We start from the raw sequence: 22,731 nt of genomic DNA, 5'->3' as shown, positions 1-22,731 counted from the left end.
TCAGTTGAACTTGTAGACTCACATCAATCTTTTTATATCAATAAAACAGATATAACAACTTTTTGTGCGTGTTGAGGATTCATGGAATCAAATTTCCCTCCTTCAAAATAAAATATACTCCTACTACTAATAAAAGAGATTTAGTATCATATGCTGCCTCACTTTGTAACAAGTGTCTCCAATCGTCAAACTACACATATTTAAAAAATAAAAAAATTACGCTTGATCTTATTAGTATCATAAATACATGTATAAAATTATTAAATTTCAAAAAGGTAAAATGAGAAGAATGTCGTGGTTAAATTATCAAATTTTGAAGTGTGAAACTTATTTAAAAGTGGAGGTACGTAGTACTTTTCTCCCTAATAATTATTTGATCTTCAGCTCATAGTTGATTTTGGTTATGTAAATTAAGTACTCCTAAGATATGAGTCAATGGTTATTTATATTCATATCAGGATTAATATTCATTTAATCAGCTGCATTATTAATATTTTCTCCGTTTAATTTGGGGGGAAAGTATTACTTCTGTATAAAAAATAATATCATGAATGGTGTGGGTTTGCTCCCTAATGAAAGACTAACGAATATATGAATTAAATAGCGGTTTAAATTTGACCTTTTAGCTTTTAAGTATTCGTCATTGACTACAAATTTAAAACATATTTATTGCTCAATGACTATTTGATTTATGTTCAAAATTAAAACCTTCGAAGGAATCTTTAATTTTGAAATAAGAAAAGAGGATTAGGCTATTATCTTGATGGTGGGATTTCTTCTCTAATTCTTAATTAATTTAAAAAGTAGCATAGTGTTAGTAGTTAAGCTCCACCAATTATTGGTCCAGAGCCTTCGTCCTAGCGGTAATGAGCTTAGACATTATTGTATGAGGTGCCGAGTTCGAGCCCCCTCTTGACTTCAGTTGTAATTTCCTCTTTTCTATAAGAGTTTATTTATATGTAAAAAAAGAGCTCCACCAATCATTGTATTTATTTTCACAAATGCATATACAGATAAATATAATGTTCATTGACCTAGTTGTAAGGGGATATTTTCGTTTCGTAGTTAATCTTTTAGTTTGTTATTTTGAAAATTATCAACATTGTTTATTATTGTACTTTTGTTCTGGATAACCATCTTGATTTATACTAAGAGATTTTACTATTAGAATACAATTGTTATTTTTATTGTAACCTTCAAAAGAGATAAGTCTTTTATAGTATTGTTTATTGAAATTTCATCGAACATGAAAATAGGTCGATATTTTTAAAACCAAATTTGAGCGTTATTTTAATTGCTAAAACGATTGAAATTATTCTTATAATATTCGTGATTAGCTCTTTTATTTATTGGGATTACATAATAAAAAAAATCGGATTTCGCCGTAGAGTAAGAGGACAGTACTGCAAAGGGAATTTTAGTGTACTGAAACTTGAAAGTGACTAATTAAATTTTAATTTAACTAATTTAAGATAACAAGAATATTGCCTCAATCATATTGGAACAATAATTTGTACTTAGATATGGAAAAGGTGTGTTAATACGCAGGCTAAGTTTGGCTGTTTGAATAAAAACTTGTCCGACGTTCCACAAATTTTACATGCTCATTATATTGCCATTTATATATTGATTTTATTTTATTAGTTCATATTTTCATAAACTAGTATCGTGATCATTAAGATTTTTAAATCATTTAAAAATCAAATCTCAATTTATTCACTTCCTCATTTTAATGGTTTCCAGGTTTTACATAATATATATAAAGTTGATAATCCTAATGCTAACAATTACTACTATTAATGAATAAAAAAATACTAATAATACTCCATAATATAGGAAAATACTAGCATAAATAGAATGTTAGTGTTATAGCAATACTAACAAAAGATTCTCAAAATTGGGGAGTAACATATCGATCTTTTCATATTGTATTCATTTAAATTTAAACTAAATCGAGAAAATTATACTTCTGTCCATAAAAATAGAGACATTTGTGATGACATAGATTTTCATGTGTAATTGATTAAGTATGAGAGAAATAGGAAAAAAAGTTATTGAGTATGCTAGTGGAGAACGTGCTTCATCTCATTACATATAAAGAAGTTACCAAAAAATAAAAGTGAACTATTTTATATGACGGACTAAAATAAAAATAGTTTTTTTTTTAATTTTTATGGAACCCGATTAATATAGTTAGGCCAGCAATGCAATTAGTTAGTGATATAACAAAACTAAAATTTCAAAGAGACGAAATGATAGTAGTAATAATTAATAAATATAAGAAGGTATGGAGTGGGAAGCATGATTAGAAGGAGGAGTAGGCCAAAAGAGAAAGAAATGGGCCGACCATAAAACTATACATTATCATAAAGTTTAAAAACATGCTTGTAATTATGGAACTTACAATACACGATTTCGTTGGATTCGTCGCCACTATAATCTTATTTCACTTTTTTTAGTTAAAATTTTCCTCACTCGCTGGAAAAGGTTGCAATTCATAATGTAATTTAATAGTAGAATTATATATAGGTTAGTCCTTTCTAGCAAATAGTTACGAATTTTAATATTTTATGATCTGCGATACAATTATTATCTCATGTGGAGTTTACGAAGCCATCAACTTTGCCTTTTGTGAATCCCTCTTGAGTAAATTGTAGTTTTCATTTTGAATTATATCATTATCTATCGATGTCTTTTTTTTTTTGTAAAATAATGTGAACTATTCGATTAGAAAATGACTGTGAGGTTACATTCATACAGACATTTTTTTGACGTAATTTATGCGGTATTACATTATAATCTTGACTATCTCAGTCATTAATCAGTAAAATTTTCATATTTAGTGACACATTAGAGCCAAAGTAAACAACACCTTACAAGGTCCCTGAGATCTACCAAGTCTCGGAGCATCCTGACGAAACTAAAAACACAAAAAAAGAGAAGAGAAAAATAGCAAAACAACAAAGACAAAAATCTTAAACTTCAAGTTTTGCGATGATATATACGAAATATTGTTAAAAGGTCGGGATCGGTAAAGAAGGGCTTCTATTATTCGTTGATCTATTCATTATACATTAGGCACTATTATATAGGACTAAGATAGACTATACAAGGAAAAAACTCATTAATTACATTGATTGATATCTCCTATTTTTGGTAGGATATTATCATATCTTCCGTGATTTGGAGCATATCTTCCGTGATCTTCTCCAACAAATATATAATCATGAATTTGGGATAAATTTGTAAATGTGCCCCTAAACTCTCTTTGCACACTGCACCACACTATGGGCCTTCTTATCAACAATGAGCGAAAAATTCGAAAATTGAATATCTGAATCTAACCAAATTGAATGTTAAAGTTTAGTTTGTTTTGGTTTTACTTTTTAGGAAATTTCAGTTTTTGCAATTTGATTCGTTTCAGGTACGTAACAATCCAAAAATCAAATTTGTTTTTAATATTATATAAATATTTATGTTTATAAATTTAATTAATTTATATTTTACAAATTAAAAAACTTAACAAAGAGTAAAATAATTTAATTGCATCATTTTTTACCATTGAAATATATGTAGCACACAAAATATTTGGAGCTCGATATGAAAGTTTATTTTTAATCTTTTGGATATTTGATATACAATTTTGGTTTGGTTCGATTTTTGCAGTTTTTTTTGGATATATATAGTACACGGAGTACAATTTTTCTTTAGACAAATTATTAATAGTTAAGTTATATCCTTGTAGTGTTGAGTACAAACTCATCCCACATTGGGAGTCTGATAGAAGTTGGAAGGTGTATATAATTCTTGTCAAACCCCAATTAGTTTGAGTCTTTTTGGGGAGTGACTCAAAAACAAATCCGTGAGGGCTTAACCCAAAGCGAACAATATCAAACGTCTGTTGCAATCGACAATCCGAACAAGTTGTATTAGAGCCAGGTCGAGTGGGGCCCAGGATGACTCAAGTTCGAGTCTGGCCCGTAATGTCTCGACGTGTCGACTTCCTATCCAACCCCAATTAGGCTTTTGGGGGTGACCCAAAAACAAATCCGTATAGGCTTGACCCAAAGCGGACAATATCAAACGTCAATCCGAACAAGTGGTATCAGAGCCAGGTCAAGTGGGGCCCAAGATGACTCAAGTTCGAGTCGGGTCCGTAATGTCTCGACGTGTCGACTTCCTGTCCAACCCCAATTAGTTTGAGACTTTTGGGGGTGACCCAAAAATAAATCCGTGCGGGCTTAACCTAAAGCGGACAATGTCAAACGTCTGTTGTGGTAGACAATCTGAACACATAAAAATACAAAAAAATTATCATTTAGGAACCTTTTCTTTAAAATTATCGAAAACAAGAATTAAGTATTGATGTGTTAAAAAAAGTTCTCATATTGGAACCTTTCATCTTTCATAGAATACAACCTTTATTGTAGATAAATCTATATAAAACAAAATATTAAGATGGGTATATTATACAAGGGGGATACAGCTCACCGATTCAATCATAACATAATGCTTCAATTATAACATAATGCCAAAGTCCAAATCCAAATAAAAACCAAAATAACTTCAATTTACCAGTGTATATCTATGTATCAAATCTGCTAATCTTGACTATAACAAATTACAAATGCAAGAAAACCAATGATACCTAAATTTCATTACATAGGAGAGAGGCCCTCCAAAATCTTATACTCCGTGGTTTCAATTTCCATTCCATATGAAAGCAAGAAACGCAAACAATTAAACACAGTGTAAATGTTGCTTAAAAACGATACATGAACAATTACAAATGGAAATCTCAAACATAAACATCATCTACAAACATTTAAATCACCTCCCCTCGGAATTCACCAGCTGCGAGAAAACTCTACTCATCGAGACACCCGAAAGATCATCAACACTCGAGGCCTCAAACTGGGAAACGGACGTGGTAGTCTCGACATGGTTGAACTCACCAACTTGCGGAGACAGCTGCCCGATAGCATTTGTGCTGTTCTCATCGGGATCATTCTGGATCACTGCCTGTTGAAGCTGAAGTGCGTATTCAAGATTCCAAAGAACATCGCCCATTGAAGGCCGGTCCACTCCATAATCCGCCAAGCATTTCTCTGCCGTTTCTCCAAACTTTCTGAGGGAATCGGCTTTTATCTTCCCCACAAGATTCTCATCGATGATTTGATCTAGCTGGCCCTTCTTCTGACACTTCATTGCCCATTCAGCTAAGTTAACTTTTTCTCCGGGTAGAGATGGATCTATCACAGGCCTGGCGCATAGAACTTCAAACAAGACGACGCCAAATGAGTAAACATCTGATTTCTCTGTCAGCTGCTGCCTTCTGAAATACTCGGGATCGAGGTAACCAAAGCTCCCTTTGACAGCCGTGCTGACGTGAGTTTGATCAAGCTCTGGCCCCGTCTTAGAAAGTCCAAAGTCAGCAACCTTAGCCATCATGTCCCCGTCCACCAATATGTTTGCTGACTTCACATCACGATGAATAACTGCTTTGGCATCGCCAGTGTGGAGATAGTGCAACCCTCTTGCAGCTCCAATGCATATCTCGAGCCTCTCTTTCCAGCCTAAACTTGGAAGATCTGAACCGTACAGATGGCTTTTGAGAGTCCCATTCTCCATGTACTCGTATACCAGAATCATCTCATTCTTCTCATCACAATAACCAATCAAGGAAACCAAATGGCGATGGCGGAACTGGGAAAGCATCTCGATTTCAGTTCTGAATTCTGCTAAACCTTGCTGGGACCGGGGATTGCCTCTCTTAACAGCTACCTTCGTACCATCGTGTAATTCTCCCTTGTAAACCTTGCCAAACCCACCAACTCCAATCACCCAGCTCTCGTCAAAGTTGTTTGTTGCGTCTTGCACTGCTACAAAAGGGATGCGATAGCTCATATTCGAACCAACACTAACGGTTGTGCCAGTCGAATATTTGCTTCCCATGGTGTGAGAAGCTCCGCCATTAACCGATATAGGAACCCATGTTTTTGAGAATTTCAGTTGTTGACGTTTCCTTCTTTTGTGCATGCAAAACAGAATTCCGACCAATATCAATGCTACCGGTACTCCAACGCTCACACCCACGATAATGCCTAAGTTCTTCTTCGATTTAGGAAACGACGGAAAAACAGATGTCCCAGCAAGGCTGTCCTCGCTATTTCTTATTTTCATAACCTCCAAACCGTTTAGAAACGCATCAGGATAAGAACTCCTAGGAGAGGGACCGATGCTTACACTAAAGTTAGGTCTATCAAGCACCGGAGTAACAAAATCCGCATAGAAAGCAGTGGCCAACTTCCCATAAAGTTTCGTAGATAGTTCTAGATCCCGATAAACAACATATGTATCAATGTAAACATCAAACACAGAATCGGTAGGCGATGCACTCACAATGTCACAGAAGTGCAACCGAATCAAGTACTGAAAACCAAGATCCACCGGGATGTCCCAGGTGACAATGAAGTTACTATTCGGATCACCATCTGAGTTCATCTTCGTGCAAGTCCCATAAACAGTCGGTGGAGCAGTGTCTGCCGTTGCACCACCATTAGGGTACTGAACAGCCGGGATATTAGACTTACTAGTAGCAAGATTCGGCTGTTTCAAATACAAACCATCCGGTTCCCAGTTACGCCCCAATGTGTCATTTACCAACGACACGAACTGGCCACCCATATTCAGCCTGGTAACTGTCTGCAGGGACTGAGCCGACAGCCCAGTAAACTGCCCTGAAGAGCTATAGAGCTGTGCAGCATCCGCGATGAGATTATCGGGCACGGATGCAACCTCGATAGCATTAACATAAGCAATCGAATTGTTAGAAGGCGAAAAGGCAATGACGAGATCCCCCTTCTCTACATTAACAGAGTATTCCCTAACAATAGCACCCTTAGGGGTGAAATTACTAAGCAATGTAGTCGTCTGAGAGAAAACAGAGAAATTAGCGGTTTTCATATCATAATTTTGATAGCTAAAAGGGTAAAAATGGAGGCGGATCCAATGCCTACCGCTTTGCCTAATCGGAAACGTATACTTAGAAGGCCCATTGAAGATTCTAGCAGTTCTAAACAAAGGGGAATCATCAGCCATAGTTATCGAATTCACATTGCTATCGGCCAAAATCTCTTGAGGGGTTAAGAGATATTTCGCAGCAGATTTATCAGCAATGAAAGTAATATTACCCACAATCGCATCACTTGACGATCCACAGTTGACATAGAATTGATCAACGGGTGTGAATCCCCTTGAACAGCAAGCGAGATTCAATAGCAATAAACCCCAAATTGAAAACCCAAATCCCATCATCAAATATTGAAGTAAGACATTAATTGAAGTGAAATACTATTAAAGATTGCGCCTTTGATGGAGTATCATAAAAGCTCGGGGAGGCGGTGGGGAAACGAGATTTGTGTTGAATAAATGCAATGGTGAGAGGGAATGAATAAAGGGGGAAGAAACCCAAAAATGGAGATGGGATGAATACAACAAATTTAAAAGCGATCAAACCTGGCCTCAACTGAATAATGGGCAACTGGATTTTGACAGAAATTCAAAATATAGTTTTATTCCTAAAACGAGATGATTCCACTACAGAGTGTTTAATCTGCGTTCACATCCATTTTTATTCAGTCCTAAGAAAATTTATTGGAAAATCCAAAGAAGAAAATTGAAGTTAGAAAATGGCTGTGTTGGAACATGTGTGTTTAGAGATAGTAATATTTATGAATTTGACAATGGAGTTAACATTTTGTCTTTTTGACTTTATGTAGGACTGACTACTCTTTTCTCATTTTATTATATTATATTTCAATTAATTTTATTTAAAGAAGTTCGAATATGATTATGAATTTTTATTCTGCTTTTTTTATCCTAGTATGTGATTTACATAATAGTTTCATATTCGTGATTATTTACGTTATATTTTACACAACAATTTATTTAGACAGTAACGTTTATAACTATAACGAATCCGTTATTTCATCTTAGCTACAAATTCTGATAACCCATAATTGTAGATTTGGGATTGGATTTTAAAAATAACAGTAGCAGATGTTATTATACACATAAATGATAAACACAACAACACAACACTAAATGCAGGATTGAGTCAATTTCATTTTCTTATTTTTAATATTTTCATTCATTTTTATGGAGCAGTATATTACTGTATATTTTTAAATATTTAAAAACATTTTCAAATCTAAGCATTTTAGGAATGAGAATCATAATTAATTATTTTTTATAATTGGGTTTTATAATGTTTTTACTATTTACCAGAATAAAATAATAGTACTATAAAAATTAATGAAGAATTTGACTCAATCCTGCGTTTTAATGCCTAATATCTTGTGCTTTGATATTAAAACACAAGTGACACAGTCCTGTATATTCATCTTATTCAACAATTAAAATGATTAAAAGTTTTCTTTGTGCAATCTAGGGGTGAGCAAAAAAAACGGAAACCGAATATCCGAACCGAACCAAACCGAAATTTTGAAATTCGGTTCGGTTTTTTCGGTTTTTCGGTTCGGTTTTAAAAATAAAAATTTTTGGTTTTTCGGTTCGGTTCGGCTCGGGCGAAGAAAAAACCCGATAAAACCGAAAAACCGAATTTTATATATATTCTATTAATTTAATATATTATATTATATATAATATATATATTCTTTTAATATATTCTACTATATAATATATATTATATGTATTATTAATTTTATATTATATATAAATATTCTATTAGTATATATAAAATAAAATGAAATACACATAAATATATATTTATATTATATTATTTATTTCGGGTTTTTTCGGTTTTGTTTGGGTTTTTCGATTTTTTAAGTTCGGTTTTCAGTTTTTCGGGTTCGGTTCAATTTGGATTTTGAACTAAATTCAGTTTTTCGGTTTTGGCAAAAAACCGAACCGAAACCCGAATGCACACCCCTACTGCAATCAATCTTCTCTTTTTATCGCCCAATAAAAACTAAAAAGTGATTTGATTAAGTGGGATTAGTTAAGAGGAGGTATACGTCATTTTTACAATGTCGGAATTAAATAGTGAGGTCTTTTTTTAATAAAGTTTCCATTTGGCAATTCTAAAAACAAAAAATGAAACTGCCCACTTTAAATGATGGGTTAAATTGTGCATTGTGATTCAACCCCACATCACTATTTTATTATAACTTGTACACTTACCAATTTTGAGAACATGGTTGCATGTCTGACTTAGTTCGTGATATTATTGAATGAAATGATAAAAAATAGTACTATTGAGATTATTGATCCATATCATGGCATTATAAGATATAGGTGGAATTCCACCCACCAAGCCAAAACTAAGAGGTTGAAAATGTACACAAAATGACCATGATATAGTAGAACATCAAAGTATTATATTTTGATTTCTTTGAACAAAGATTTAATGTATGAAAAATAATATTCTTTTCCCTAAATCCCACATCTACTGTTTCCCATCATCTTTTCAAACTTATTTATGTGGTTTTGATGTGAAGGGAGTTTTACAAACACATATGTCCAAAAAAAGAAATAAAACGAAACATAAAATAGAAAAACAATAACTGATATGCACGCGTGATTGACCATCCCATTAATAATTCAAATGACTTTGCCAGAAAGGTTGAACTGATCAAAACATATTTAAGTTATTACTCATTACTATGTTAGTTACAATTGGTGAGAAGTGTAGATGCATTATTTATTTTATAGCAATACATAATGCATTTAGGCTACTCTCATTATAAATCCCTTATAGTACTGCTATTTGGTAACATGTAAATGTTGAATTACTCCATATTTTAGTATTTAATAGTAACATGTAAATGTTGAATTACTCCATATTTTAGTATTTAATAGTGTAGAAAGGTATAATCGTTTTATATTTTATTCACAATGATATTGTACATCATATATAGACTAGGGAAAAGTTATACATGGTAAGATATTCTCAATCAAATCTCCTTAATCAATTAGCTAAATATCTCCTTCAATCTGTTCCTGATCTTATGCAATCTTCTTTACTTTGCAGAATATTCTCTCATTTCCAACACTCCCCCTCAAGTTAAGTGACGGGATTCCCAAAACTTAACTTGCCCAAAACTTCTTGAAAGTTCTTTGCAGATACGGCCTTGGTCAAGATGTCCGCCAGTTGATCTTCGGACTTCACATATGGAATTTCTACTATCTTCTCTTCAAGGTTCTCCTTTATGAAGTGTCGATCAATCTCGACGTGTTTGGTTCTATCATGTTGCACATGATTTTCTGAGATACTTATCGCTGCCTTATTGTCATACAGTAACTTGCAGGTCTTTTGTGATTCGAGGTTTAGCTCCTTCATTACCCTCCTAAGCCAAAGAATTTAAGTGAGTCCACTTTGGATGCCTCGGAACTCGGCTTCTGCACTTGACAGAGCCACTACTTTCTGCTTCTTGCTCCTCCAAGTCACCAAATTTCCACCCACAAAGGTAAAGTATCCTCCCGTCGACCGCCTATCAACCGGGTTCCCTGCCCAGTCTGCATCAGTGTATCCATGAATGTCGAGATGTCTATTTTTTCTGAACAGAACTCCATGTCCGGCGGTTCCCTTCAGGTAGCGCACTACTCTAAGTGCTGCCTCCCAATGTTCGTCTTATGGGTTATGCATAAACTGACTAAGCACCCCAACTGCATATGCAATATCAGGCCGAGTGTGGGATAGATAGATGAGTTTCCCTACTAGCCTTTGGTATCTCGCCCGATCAGTCGACGCTACTCCTTTGATTATTTGAAGGCCATGATTCTGCACTATGGGAGTATCTGCGGGTTTGCACTCGAGCATCCCTATTTCCGTCAAAAGATCGAGAACATACTTTCGTTGATTAATGAAGATTCCCTTTCCAGATCTGAGCACTTCGATCCCAAGGAAGTATTTGAGATCTCCTAGATTCTTCATCTCAAACTCTGTAGCCAAATGTCCCTTAAGGTCCTTTATCTCCTCTGCATCATCGCCTGTAATGATCATATCATCCACATAGATTATTAGGCAAGTGATCTTCTCTTCTCTTCGTTTGATGAACAGGGTGTGATCAGAGTTACTCTGCCGATAGCCATATTGTTTCATTACTTCCGTGAATCTCCCGAACAAAGCTCTCGGGGACTGCTTCAACCCATATAGGGTTTTCTTTAACTTGCACACTTTGCTTCGTCCAAATTCGTCTGTGAAACCGGTGGAGCTTCCATATAGATAGGATCCTTTAATTCTCCATGAAGGAATGTGTTGGTTACGTCATACTGATGTAGTGGCCAGTCTTTGTTTGCTGCAACAGATAGCAAAACTCTTATAGTATTCATTTTTGCGACTGGGGAGAATGTTTCTGAATAATCCACTCCCTGAGTCTGCGTGTACCCCTTTGCTACTAATCGATCCTTGTATCGCTCAATACTCCCATCTGGTCTCCGTTTAATTGTGAAGACCCATCTGCAGCCAACTGTATGTTTACCATTTGGCAGCGGGCTGACTTCCCAAGTGCCATTTCGTTTTAGTGCTCTCATCTCGACGAGCATTGCCTCCCTCCAGTGCTTGATTTTGAAGGCTTCTTCAAAGGTTCTAGGAATCTCCTCTTCACACAGTGTTGTATGGAATGCTCTTGCCATTTTTGATATGTTGGCTTCGGTAAAGTTAGCCACCGAGTATCTGCTTTTCCTTCCTATTCATTCCGGGGAGTATCTTTTTGGAGGAATTCCTCTCGTACTCCGAGGTGGAAGTACGTACTGCCCTGTATCCTGATCAATAGTAGTATCTTCTTCCCCTTCTTCTTCTGTACCAAGTGAGTTAGGAATGATATCTGAATTTTCAGGATTACTAGATATTACCTCGGATTCCGTTACGGTTGGATCAGAGGTCCGTGGCGGAAGCGTTGTCGGGGTCGTCTCTGCAGACGGGATCGACTCATGAACAGTGCCAACTTGCTCTGTTGGGCCCGAATCAAAGTTACTTGGAACATACCACCGAAGGAAGTCATTTTCTTGGGTCTCCCCTTGTCTCACACTCTCCACCTGAGTCCCAAGGTGGTAGAAGAATTCGGTTTCAAGAAAGTTGCAGTTCATGGTGGTAATAACTCGTTTGGTCTTGGGGTCATAGCATCGATAGCCCTTCTGGTTAACCCCATATCCCAAAAATACACACTTAATTGCACATGGGGAGAATTTATTTCTTTCATGCTTTGGAACGTGTACATAAACAGAGCAGCCAAAGGTTCTAGGTGGTAAGGATAATGCTGATGGAACTTTGGTTAAGGTAGAAAGATGATCTAGAGGCGTTTTTTGGTTTAGTATTTTAGTGGGAAGTCAATTGAGAAGGTAAACTGGGGTGGCTATAGCTTCAGGCCAGAAGGATGGGGGTACTTTTGAGACAAATAGGAGGGCTTGGGTCATTTCGAGGATGATTCTATTTTTCCGTTATGCTACCCCATTTTGTTCTGGTGTGTGGGAACAAGAAGTTTGGTGTACTAGCCCATTTTCCCCAAAAACTTTTGTCATGGAGCTATTTAAAAATTCCCCCCCCCCAATTATCAGATCGCAGGATTTTGATAGACGTCTGAAATTGAGTTTGAACCATTTTATAAAACAACACAAATTTGTCATATACTTCAGATTTATGTTTCATGAAATAAACCCAAGTAGCTCTACTGCAATCATCAACAAATATCACAAAGTATTTAAAACCAAAACTAGTTCCTATAGGCGCTGAGCCCCACACATCAGAATGAACCAGGGAAAAAACAGTGTCAACACGAGTATTATTTGGTTTAAAGGAGTTTCGGTGGCTCTTGGCCAAAACACAAGCTTCACAAGAAAATTTTCTAGGAACAAAAAGTTTAGGAAATAAGGATTTCAAATAACCCGGAGAGGTATGGCCCATCCGACGGTGCCAGAGCCAAGTATCTTGATTAGTGGACCAGTGAGCAAGCATCGCCGCACCATCTTGTCGAGCAATCTCATCCACAAAGTAGAGCCTACGACGCTCAGTGCCACGTCCAATAATCTTCCCCGTCCGGATATCCTGTAACATACAGAAGTTTGGGTGCATCAGCAGAGAACAATTTAAATTCTTCGTCACGTGACTGATTGACATTAACTTCTGAGACAATCTAGGAACATAGAGGCAATTGGGAATTTGAACATTTGGAAAAATTTCTATAGTTCCCGCCCCTTCAATCGGTGTTATTCCTCCGCTTGCAGTTTTTATATGCGACTTAGGGGTCTTATGAATTTCCAAAAAATCATTTCGGTCATAAGACATAGTGTCGGTGGCCCCACAATCAAAGATCCATCCTGTGTCATTAACAATATCACAATCTCGGGCCTCAAATGCATATGATAAATTTTCTAGGGGTGTAAAGGTGTTTTTGCATATAATGGGGTCGATTTTGTAATTATCAGAAAGCTGGGGGATTTTTCTCCTATAATTATCTGAATGGGGTAACTTTTCATAATTCTTAAACTTCTTGGACTTAATAGCAATGTAGTTTCTAAATGGGCTAGGGTTTTCGACCCCCAGCCCTTTACCTCCATTTCCGTCTTCGTCCATTCTGAGTGAGGCGATCATCGCCTCTACGGTCTTCCCTCCATCGCCGCTGTTCTCACCTCGGCCGCCACCGCCGGTTGAGAGACCTCTGGTATCGGTCCTCTTCCCCTGGAATCCCGACACCTCTTGACCTCCTTCTGTCTGATTCCTTCCTCCGCCATTGATTCCGATGGCGATTTTAGCCTTCGCAGCTTTCTCTTCCTCCCACCACTCTGGATACCCCACTAATTGAAAGCACGTTTCCTTTGTATGTTTGTGCATTCCACAATGGGAGCACCAGAGCTTGGATTTGTCTGGTCGGTTGTTTCCCCGGCGGTTGGCGGCGGAGCGTGGCATCGGCGGCTGACCTTTGTTCTGTGTTTGTGATGGATGGTACTCTCTAGCTCCAAATCCGAATCCGACCCCCCGATGATGCTTCGTTTCCGACAGTGATGGGGTTGAATCGGATGCCGGTGACATGATCTTGAGTCGAGCTGCCTCCCGTTTCACCCATCCATATGCTACGTCGGCTGAGGGGTAGGGGTCTTCTTTGAGGATCTCGCGTCAGATCCAGTCATACTTCTCGTTTAGTCCGGTGAGAAATTTGAATAGTCGTAGCTCCGATTTGATTTCCCGGTATTGTTCTACCCCTTTGTCACAGCAATTTACCGTCTTGTGTGAACATCGATCGATATTGATCCAAAGGCCGTGTAGCCGACTCCAGTAGGCCTCCAGTGTTGAGTCTCCTTGTAAAATTTTGCTTGCCTTGTCTCGCATGTCGTATATTAGGTACGAGTCCAATGAACTCGCAAACGTCACTGCGGGCGTATCCCACAGGGATTTCGCCGTTTGGTGGTGTGCGAAATCTGCTATGAGATTCGTCTCCATGTTGTCAATAATCCATGAGAAGACTATTAAGTCTATCTCTTCCCAATCTGTGAATCCGTTCTCCCCTGGCTTCGGTGGGGACGGAACTCCAAAGATGTGGCGGTAGACTCCTCGGCCGCCAATGGACACTTTCATTAATTGTGCCCACAGTGAGTAGTTCGAGCCATTCAATTAGAAGGCTATGGTAACACTTTTACTCGATCTAATTTTTTCGGCTATGGGTTCAATATCTGGTTTGGTTTCTGACATTTTTTGGACAGATTTCTCGTCTGTATTGGTCGAGAAAGGTATTTGGGGCTATGATGATTTGTTTTTAAGCCTTAAACCTGCTCTTGATGCCATGTAGAAAGGTATAATTATTTATATTTTATTCACAATGATATTGTACACCATATATAGACTAGGGAAAGGTTATACATGGTAAGATATTCTCAATCAAATCTCCTTAATCAATTAGCTAAATATCTCCTTCAATCTGTTCCTGATCTTATGCAATCTTCTTTACTTTCAGAATATTCTCTCATTTCTAACAAATACTACTAAGATAAAAGAATAATTTTTTTTAATAACGAAGACTTTGAAGTTGTGATTAGATTTTTAAAAATATATGTATATAGTTAATTAAATTCAATATTTTTATGTGTCTCACATCATCCTGCTTATTACTTTATATAATCACTATTATCTGTATTTGATTTTCAATCTCGTTTTAAGAAACAGACATATTGTATTAGTCCAATATTCATGAAAAAGGTGACAGCAGATCAAAACATTCCACGACACGTAATGAATCCCTAAAAGTTAATTGTTGAATAATTTTCGACAACTGTCTTTCTGTATGTGGCAAGGCAATTAAATATATAGGCAGTAAATGACTGGAATTGGTCAAAAAATTCAATAACTACAGCAGGAGCTGGCCAGCATTTTTGTCACCTTTATGCATAAATAAAAGGACGTTACACCACCGCCACATTTTATTAATAAAACAAAATATTGATTAAAGCACTAATTAATAAAAATGAAATACTACTCCATATATCAAACAGCCCAGGTCTCTTTTAAAATCTTGTCAAGATGAAGCTTCATAAAGAAATTGATTAAATATCCAGTCCTTTTGCTTGACTAATTAATTATATGTGGGTGGTGGCACAAGAATGTTAGTATTTTAAAAATGCATATAAGTCTGATATAAAGACTGACACTGTATTAATCTGTATCCTTTTCCTATGTTATTAGATTTGGTCGAACTAAATTTTAACTATTTATTCTGATTTGGCAGTAATGACAGGAATGATTTTTAATATCCGGACAATATACATATGCTGAATTTATAAAACAATTTCTCATGTTTTCATATTTGTGACACATAATTTCCCTCCTAAATCAATTGAAACATTGTATCTTATGATGTATCTTTTCATAAACAATTTTTTTCACCATTTAATTAAATATTAATATATGAAAGTCTCAAATTATATCTTCAATGGGCTATGCTTTTTCATACGAATTCCTTCTGTTTCTGGGCAAAGAAATCAAATTGACCCATTCTGTGTAACTATTTTCTTCAACTAAAACAAGTAGTACTACCAGATGCGGACGCAGAAAAATTTTCTTGTAAGGGCTTCGTTGCACACTAATAAGACTCGTTTCATGCATCTATTTTACATATGAATTCTGTGATTTCTATAGTGCTAACATGCATTTATAAGTCCAGGTGCGTGAAAAATCTGTCAGACCCAGGAATGAAAGACGATTAACAGGGCAGAGAGAATAGAGAAGAAAAGTGGAGAAAAAGAGTGAATCCGCAAGGGCACAATCGTCAATTCAGGAATACCGTTGCCCTAGGGATTTGAGCCACACCTATAAATACCAGGAAGCTTACGTAGAGAAGGGAGGACTTGGAGAAAATTTTTCTTAGTATTTTTGGGCTCACTCTTCACACATTCACTCACGCACTTGGTTCTATGGAGTTTTGAGGTAGTTAGTGGTGGTTTGTTTTGCCCAGTTGAAGGTGTAACACCACTCCGAGAAGGAGTGAAGAAACAGTTTACTTTCTGCACGTACTTTTATCTCGCCAAAAATTCGGCGATTGCTTTGTGACTCATTTCGGTTTATGTTTAATCTAGTTAAATTTCTGTTTTCGGTTGATCTTAATGTTTACTGCTCTGATTACTGCTTTGGATGCGTTTCACAATTGTTTTGTTTGATCGGAGTTGAGATCGGTGTTGATCGGAGTCAATCTTTTGAATTGAGGTTGAATCGGAGTGGGAATGATGTTGAACACTGTGGATCTAGTTTATTTGGTGTTGATTCTGGTAGATCTAGCTTAGATTTCTGTTAATAGCTCGAATCTGGAATATGCATGTTCGGATCTGCATGGAAAACCTTGTTACGGCTTGTTTACTTAGTCCAGTAGTTTAGATCTGATAGCTGCTAGTTTAATTTGAGTGTTCGACGTTTGATCTGAAGTATGCTCTGTTTTTCATGTCTGCTCTGTTAATTTCGTGTTCGTTTGTTGGAGAAGATGAAGTCGATCGGTAGTTGTAGTTGTACTGCTTTAGTTTGTTAGTTGCAGCTTTTGTCAGTAGCTAGTTAGAGTAATCTGTTTTCCCGTTTACTTTTGCTTACCATGTGTTCGGTTAATTTAGGAAATTGTTTTACTTCACCCAGGAATTTCATAAATGTTCTTAAGTTGCTTTTGGATACAAATCATGCATGCATCTATGTTTACGTACTTTCAGTTCTCCAGACCCGGTAGTTAGAATAGACTAGATTTAAATTCCTAGTCCTAGTAGTTAAAACTCAACCGTCATGTTGCGTGGCAGTAGCCAACCCCCTCCAAAAGTTCTCTCTATGCATTCCGACCCTTCCGTCCTCGTGGATTCGATCCCGACTTCCATATACTAACCAATAGTGTAGAGGGTTGAGGTTTTGAGGCGAGGTTGTTATAACAACGACAACATTCTGAAAGTTCACGATCTCCTAGACCCTGTGCTCTAGCGAATCCTCTGGACCTAAGAATTAGGCACAAACACAGCGTAACACACGACAACCGACCCGTCGCTTCACACGCATATTTTATATAGTCAATATATAATTTTCTCTACTTGAGTGTCATTTTTCACTAATCGTACTTCAACTACAATTTTTTCTTTATTTTTCTGTCACTTTACTATTTTTAAAGAGTAGGAATGTATTTTATGGACGGAAAATACAATCAACAAAACTATAAATGTACATAAATATTTTATAGTACATTAAACTAGTATAACATATATCAAACCTAAAGAATGAAACAAATAATCAGCATGCTTCTAATTTGGAGGTTTTTAACTTGAAGAAGAATGAGTTTAAGTAGTCTTGTAATTATCTTTAACTTCTAGCAATAAAAAAAAGGAGTAGTTTTTAAAAAGATACTCATCTCTATAAAAATTTTGAAGCTATAAAATTTTTTTTGTCTACGTTGTACACTTATAGTTAGGGATGTCAATTTAGCCCGCAACCCGTGGGCTGACCCGAATAGCCCGCCAAATTTATAGGGTTAGGGCTGAAAATTTCCAGCCCGATAAAATTACAGCCCGATTATCCCGCACCCGATTAACCCGCAACCCGTTAGGGCCAGACCCGAAAACCCGATGGGCTGGCCCGGAAACCCGATAAAATTTATATTGTTCTATTTGTTTGACTCTAATTCGACACTTCATTGATTATTTTATAATACAGATTACTGAAAAAATAACTTTCCATTTTATATATTAAATACATAAATTATATATTAAGTTTTTATTAATATAATAATAAATAAATGAATTAGAAACTTCAAATTCACTAAAAAAATATATTTAAATTTCTAAACATGCTTTAAAATTTCTTGATGTTTATGTTTTATGTTTGCATAAATCTCAAATATTAGTATTTGATCATGTTAATATTTGAGTTTACGCATATATCTCAAATTTATCATAATTAAATATTTTACATTTTATAAATATAACTAATTTTCACCATTATTTATTGGATTGATCGCATGTTAATTTTATCGGTAGCAACCCGATTAACCCGATGGGCTAGCCCGAAACCCGAGCTTTTAGGGTTAGGGCTGAACTTTTATAACCCGAAAAAATAACAACCCGATTAGCCCGCACCCGATTGACCCGCAACCCGAATAGGGTTGGCCCGAAACCCGGTGGGCTGGCCCGATTGGCATCCCTACTTATAGTCTATGCTCTACACTTTATAGCCTTAAAAAGTGCTAGTAGCCAGCTATCTATAGGACTAGTAATATTATATTACTAATATTCAATACTCTTCTTCTTCGTTTCAAGTTTTCAACATACAACTGCCATTATTGTTTCTTTAAGCATTTTTAGATACTCAAACTCAGCCCTTTTTCTTTTATTTATACTCGACGATTTAGTCTTTAGTGGGTTATTTTAGTAAGGGCTATAGATGGCTTCTGAAAATTTTAAAAATTGTACCATTGAAAAAAAAAGAAAAATAACATTTGGGTAAGGGTTTAAGCCCCACCCTTTGCCTTAGTGTGTCCGCCCCTGAGTACTACTATATCTTTCTGTTGCAGGCCAAAGAAGACAAATCGGTCCATAATGTGTCGATATTTCTCTAACTAAAATGGTACTCTCTTGTCTTTCATCATGTTAGGTAGGCATGCACAAACCGAACCGAACCGCCGGTTAACAAACTGGAACCGGCGCGGCGGTTCTGAACCGGCAGATGGTTCAGCGGTTCATGCGGGCCAGTTCAGGTTAGAGAAAACCACCGGTTCGCCGGTTTGAACTGGCGGTTCAAATGATTTTTTTTAAAAATATTTATTATTTATTATTTGTAAAAAATATTTTTTATATTTAAAAATCAATCAATTTTCATAAATAAATAAATAAATACAAGAATTTCATAATAGCCCATATTTATTTATTGGGCCTCTGAATTCTAAAAACCATTTTTGGTTATTTCTATTTTATAGAAACATCCTTGAATATTTTGTGTTTCACTTTCATTGTGAGACAAATATGTTGAAGTATTTTCTCTTATAACTACATGTTTAGCTCATTCATTCATCTTTTTCCAATATGGGATACAAAACTTTCTTTTGTCCTCTACTTTTCTTTATTTTTTTACTATATTTTATTATTCACTAATTTTATCTTTATTTTTGTCATGATTCTTTTTCTAAGACAAATTTATAGATAATAATAGCATCAAATAGAATGGTTTAATTAAATTTGAATGTTGCATGTTGCTCATAATTTGTATATTTATATAATGGGGATGTGTTCAAATAATATTTGGATTTAAATGTGCTCACTTTTAATAATTCTAAGAAATCATTCTTGGTTGTTTCACTTTTATAAAGACGAATATTTTGTGTTTCACTTTCAATGTGGGACAAAATATGTAGAAGTATTTTCTTTTATAACTATATGTTTAGATCATTCATTCATCTTTTTCCAATGTGAGATACAAAACTTTTTTTTGTTTTCTACTTTTCTTTATTTTATACTACATTTTATTATTCACTAACATTATCTTTATTTTTGTATGATTTTTTTTCTAAGAAAAATTTATAGATAATAATAGTATCAACTAGAATAGTTTAGTTTGAATAGTTTAATTAAATTTGAATGTTGCATGTTGCTCATAATTTGGATATCTATAGAATGTGGACGTGTTCAAATAATTGGATTTAAATATAAGCATGTTGCTAATTTTTCTCAATATATTGATTAAAATGTGAAAAGAACAACAATTATTATAATTTGTATCATAATGATAAAAATAGATAACTAAAGAATGATTTGTATAACGATATAATATTGTTTATATATTAGTAGTAGAGTAATAGTATGATTTTGTATAATAGCTATTATTCTAATAGATGTAGTATAATTTATATAAATATTTTTTTTGTGAATATATTCTTGATTGATAAGAATAAACAATTATTGAGTAATATGATTTGTATATAGATAAATAATTATTGATATAATAGTTATCGTTATATTAATACAATTTGTAATAATTATTCTCTTAATGTGTATAATGGTATTTATTAGTTAACATATACTACATAAACTTATCCACAAACAAACGAATCGATAATGATAAAGGATTAAAGAATAATACTTTATGTAATAATATTTGTTGTTAAATTATAATTATAATAATAGAAAATAGTCAAGATATAAACAAAGATGATGGAAATCTATTAGTTACAAATAATGTATCCCACATTGAAAGAAATGGCAACACATCCAATAATATGTAGCTATAAAAGAGAAGCATCCAATACACTATCTTTCAACTCAAAGGCTCAAGTCCAACATTATAAGGGCATCCACAGTGGCGTGGAATTCCCGGAGGAATTCCCAAAAACACCTCATGCCACATCATATGGACTTCCCACTGCACTGCCACGTCATAAGGAATTCTCACTTCACAGTGGCGGACATCCGCAAGGACATCCCGAAGGACTTCCCACAATTAAAAAAATTCACAATTAAACAATTTCCGGATGTAAGAAATTTACGGAATTAAATTTCGACACAAATAGGGAAAAAAATTCCATTAAAAAAAAGAAAAGTACATTCCACCAAATTAAAAAATACATTTCAATAATTTAAACTACATCAACGACGACCCCTCCGCTGCTATACTTCTTCAATAATATCATTCTGGAGCAGAACATGGGCTTGTTTTTGGCGCATATCGGCAAACACACGGACTCGATCGACATCGTCATGGGGTATCCCCATGCGTACATTGCTAGTGGACACGTCGTGGCTTGGACCAGCAGCACCAGCATCATCATTGGTCCAATCAGTCAGTGCTGGGCCTTCATCTTCGACGATCATGTTGTGCATGATAATACATGCGTACATGATGTCGGCGATGCTGTCAACGTACCACAGCCGTGATGGACCCTTCACTGCCGTCCATCGAGGCTGGAGCACACCAAATGCCCGCTCCACATCTTTGCAAGCTGCCTCCTGGCGACCCGCAAAATATACCTTCTTTTCATCTGCGGGACATCTGATCATCTTCACAAAGACGGGCCACATAGGGTATATCCCATCCGCCAAATAATAGCCCATGTTGTGCGAATGAAATGCAGGTTCAACGAGCCGTATATATAGAAATTTTAAAAAAAAACATTTAATGCAATAAACGGGAATTCCGCGCGGACGTCCGTGGGGGTCAACGCAATGGTGGACGTCCGCACGAAATTCCCGACGGAATTCCGCGTAACGCCGCGGAACTGCGAATTCCTCGACGGAATTCCGTATCCGTGCATACCCTGCACAATTGCGAACGTCCGCCGCGGAATTCCGCTGGGACGGGCGCCATTGTGGATGCTCTAAGTTGTGACTTGTAGTCTTGGTCAAATAAAGACTAAAACGAAAAAAAAATTGAACCGCTGAACCTGCCCGGAACCGGCGGTTTTGGCTGAAAACCGGCGGTTTTGAACCGCCAAATTTTTTAACCGGAACCGCCTAGAACCTTCGCGGGCCGGTCAGGTTCAATAAAATTTTGAACCGTGAACCGTCGGTTCCGGTTCGGAACCGCCAGTTTTTGAACCGTGTGCATGGCTAATGTTAGGTATACCAAAATTTTCATTTTATGATGTTTCTAATCAATTGTCTCTTGTATAATAATTTTCTTAAAAAATGAAAATCTAAATAGGGTAATTTATAATTTTATATGACCATTGCCGGAGCTTATTCAAAAATATCTGACTACTTAGATAATTATTCCGTCCCATATGTGAGACGTTTTTAAGCACAAAATTTAGAGAAATAAATATTAACAAAAAATACCATCAATATTGAGCAAAGTCTAATATTTTCCACGGACTTTAAATTTGATTAGTAAAACTCATTAACTTTAGCCTATATTAAAATCTCCCACGTCTGGTCAAATTTTAGCTTCTGTGGCAGTCCAGTAAGATTATGTGAATGTGAGGTGGCAAATGAATTGTCATAACTCATAACTACCTTGTTTATGGAGTATATGCTAATTTTAATTTGAGCATTCAAATGTGATGTCGGAGGAACTAAAAAACCTCTAATCGATTTTTCTTTTGTTCCATTTTGGCCTCAATTTGACTCCCCATCCATTTTTAGTACTCCATATCAGTATATAGAGTATATTTTTCAAATTGAACTTTGCATAATAGATGCGATGTTACATGTAAATTCTTTTATGATTACTCATCTCTAATCTATCATATTCTTTCATTCTATCATTAAATATCTTAT

General features: G+C 35.7%; 2 protein-coding genes across 2 annotated transcripts; both read right to left on the bottom strand.

Annotated features, from left to right (window-relative positions):
- Positions 1-4,537: 4,537 nt before the first annotated feature.
- LOC121742545 (receptor-like protein kinase HERK 1) lies at positions 4,538-7,698 on the bottom strand. The gene has a single exon (XM_042135707.1). The coding sequence runs from the start codon at positions 7,315-7,317 to the stop codon at positions 4,831-4,833; it is 2,487 nt and encodes an 828-aa protein (XP_041991641.1). The 5' UTR covers positions 7,318-7,698; the 3' UTR covers positions 4,538-4,830.
- Positions 7,699-10,654: 2,956 nt separating this feature from the next.
- Positions 10,655-11,125, bottom strand: LOC121741725 (uncharacterized mitochondrial protein AtMg00810-like). Its single transcript, XM_042134610.1, has one exon. The coding sequence runs from the start codon at positions 11,123-11,125 to the stop codon at positions 10,655-10,657; it is 471 nt and encodes a 156-aa protein (XP_041990544.1).
- Positions 11,126-22,731: the final 11,606 nt, after the last annotated feature.

This window comes from Salvia splendens, chromosome 7 (genome assembly GCF_004379255.2).
Source record: "Salvia splendens isolate huo1 chromosome 7, SspV2, whole genome shotgun sequence".
Taxonomy (NCBI): Eukaryota; Viridiplantae; Streptophyta; class Magnoliopsida; order Lamiales; family Lamiaceae; genus Salvia; species Salvia splendens.
Note: the sequence above shows the minus strand (reverse complement) of the source record. Positions and strands in the feature narration are given on the sequence as shown.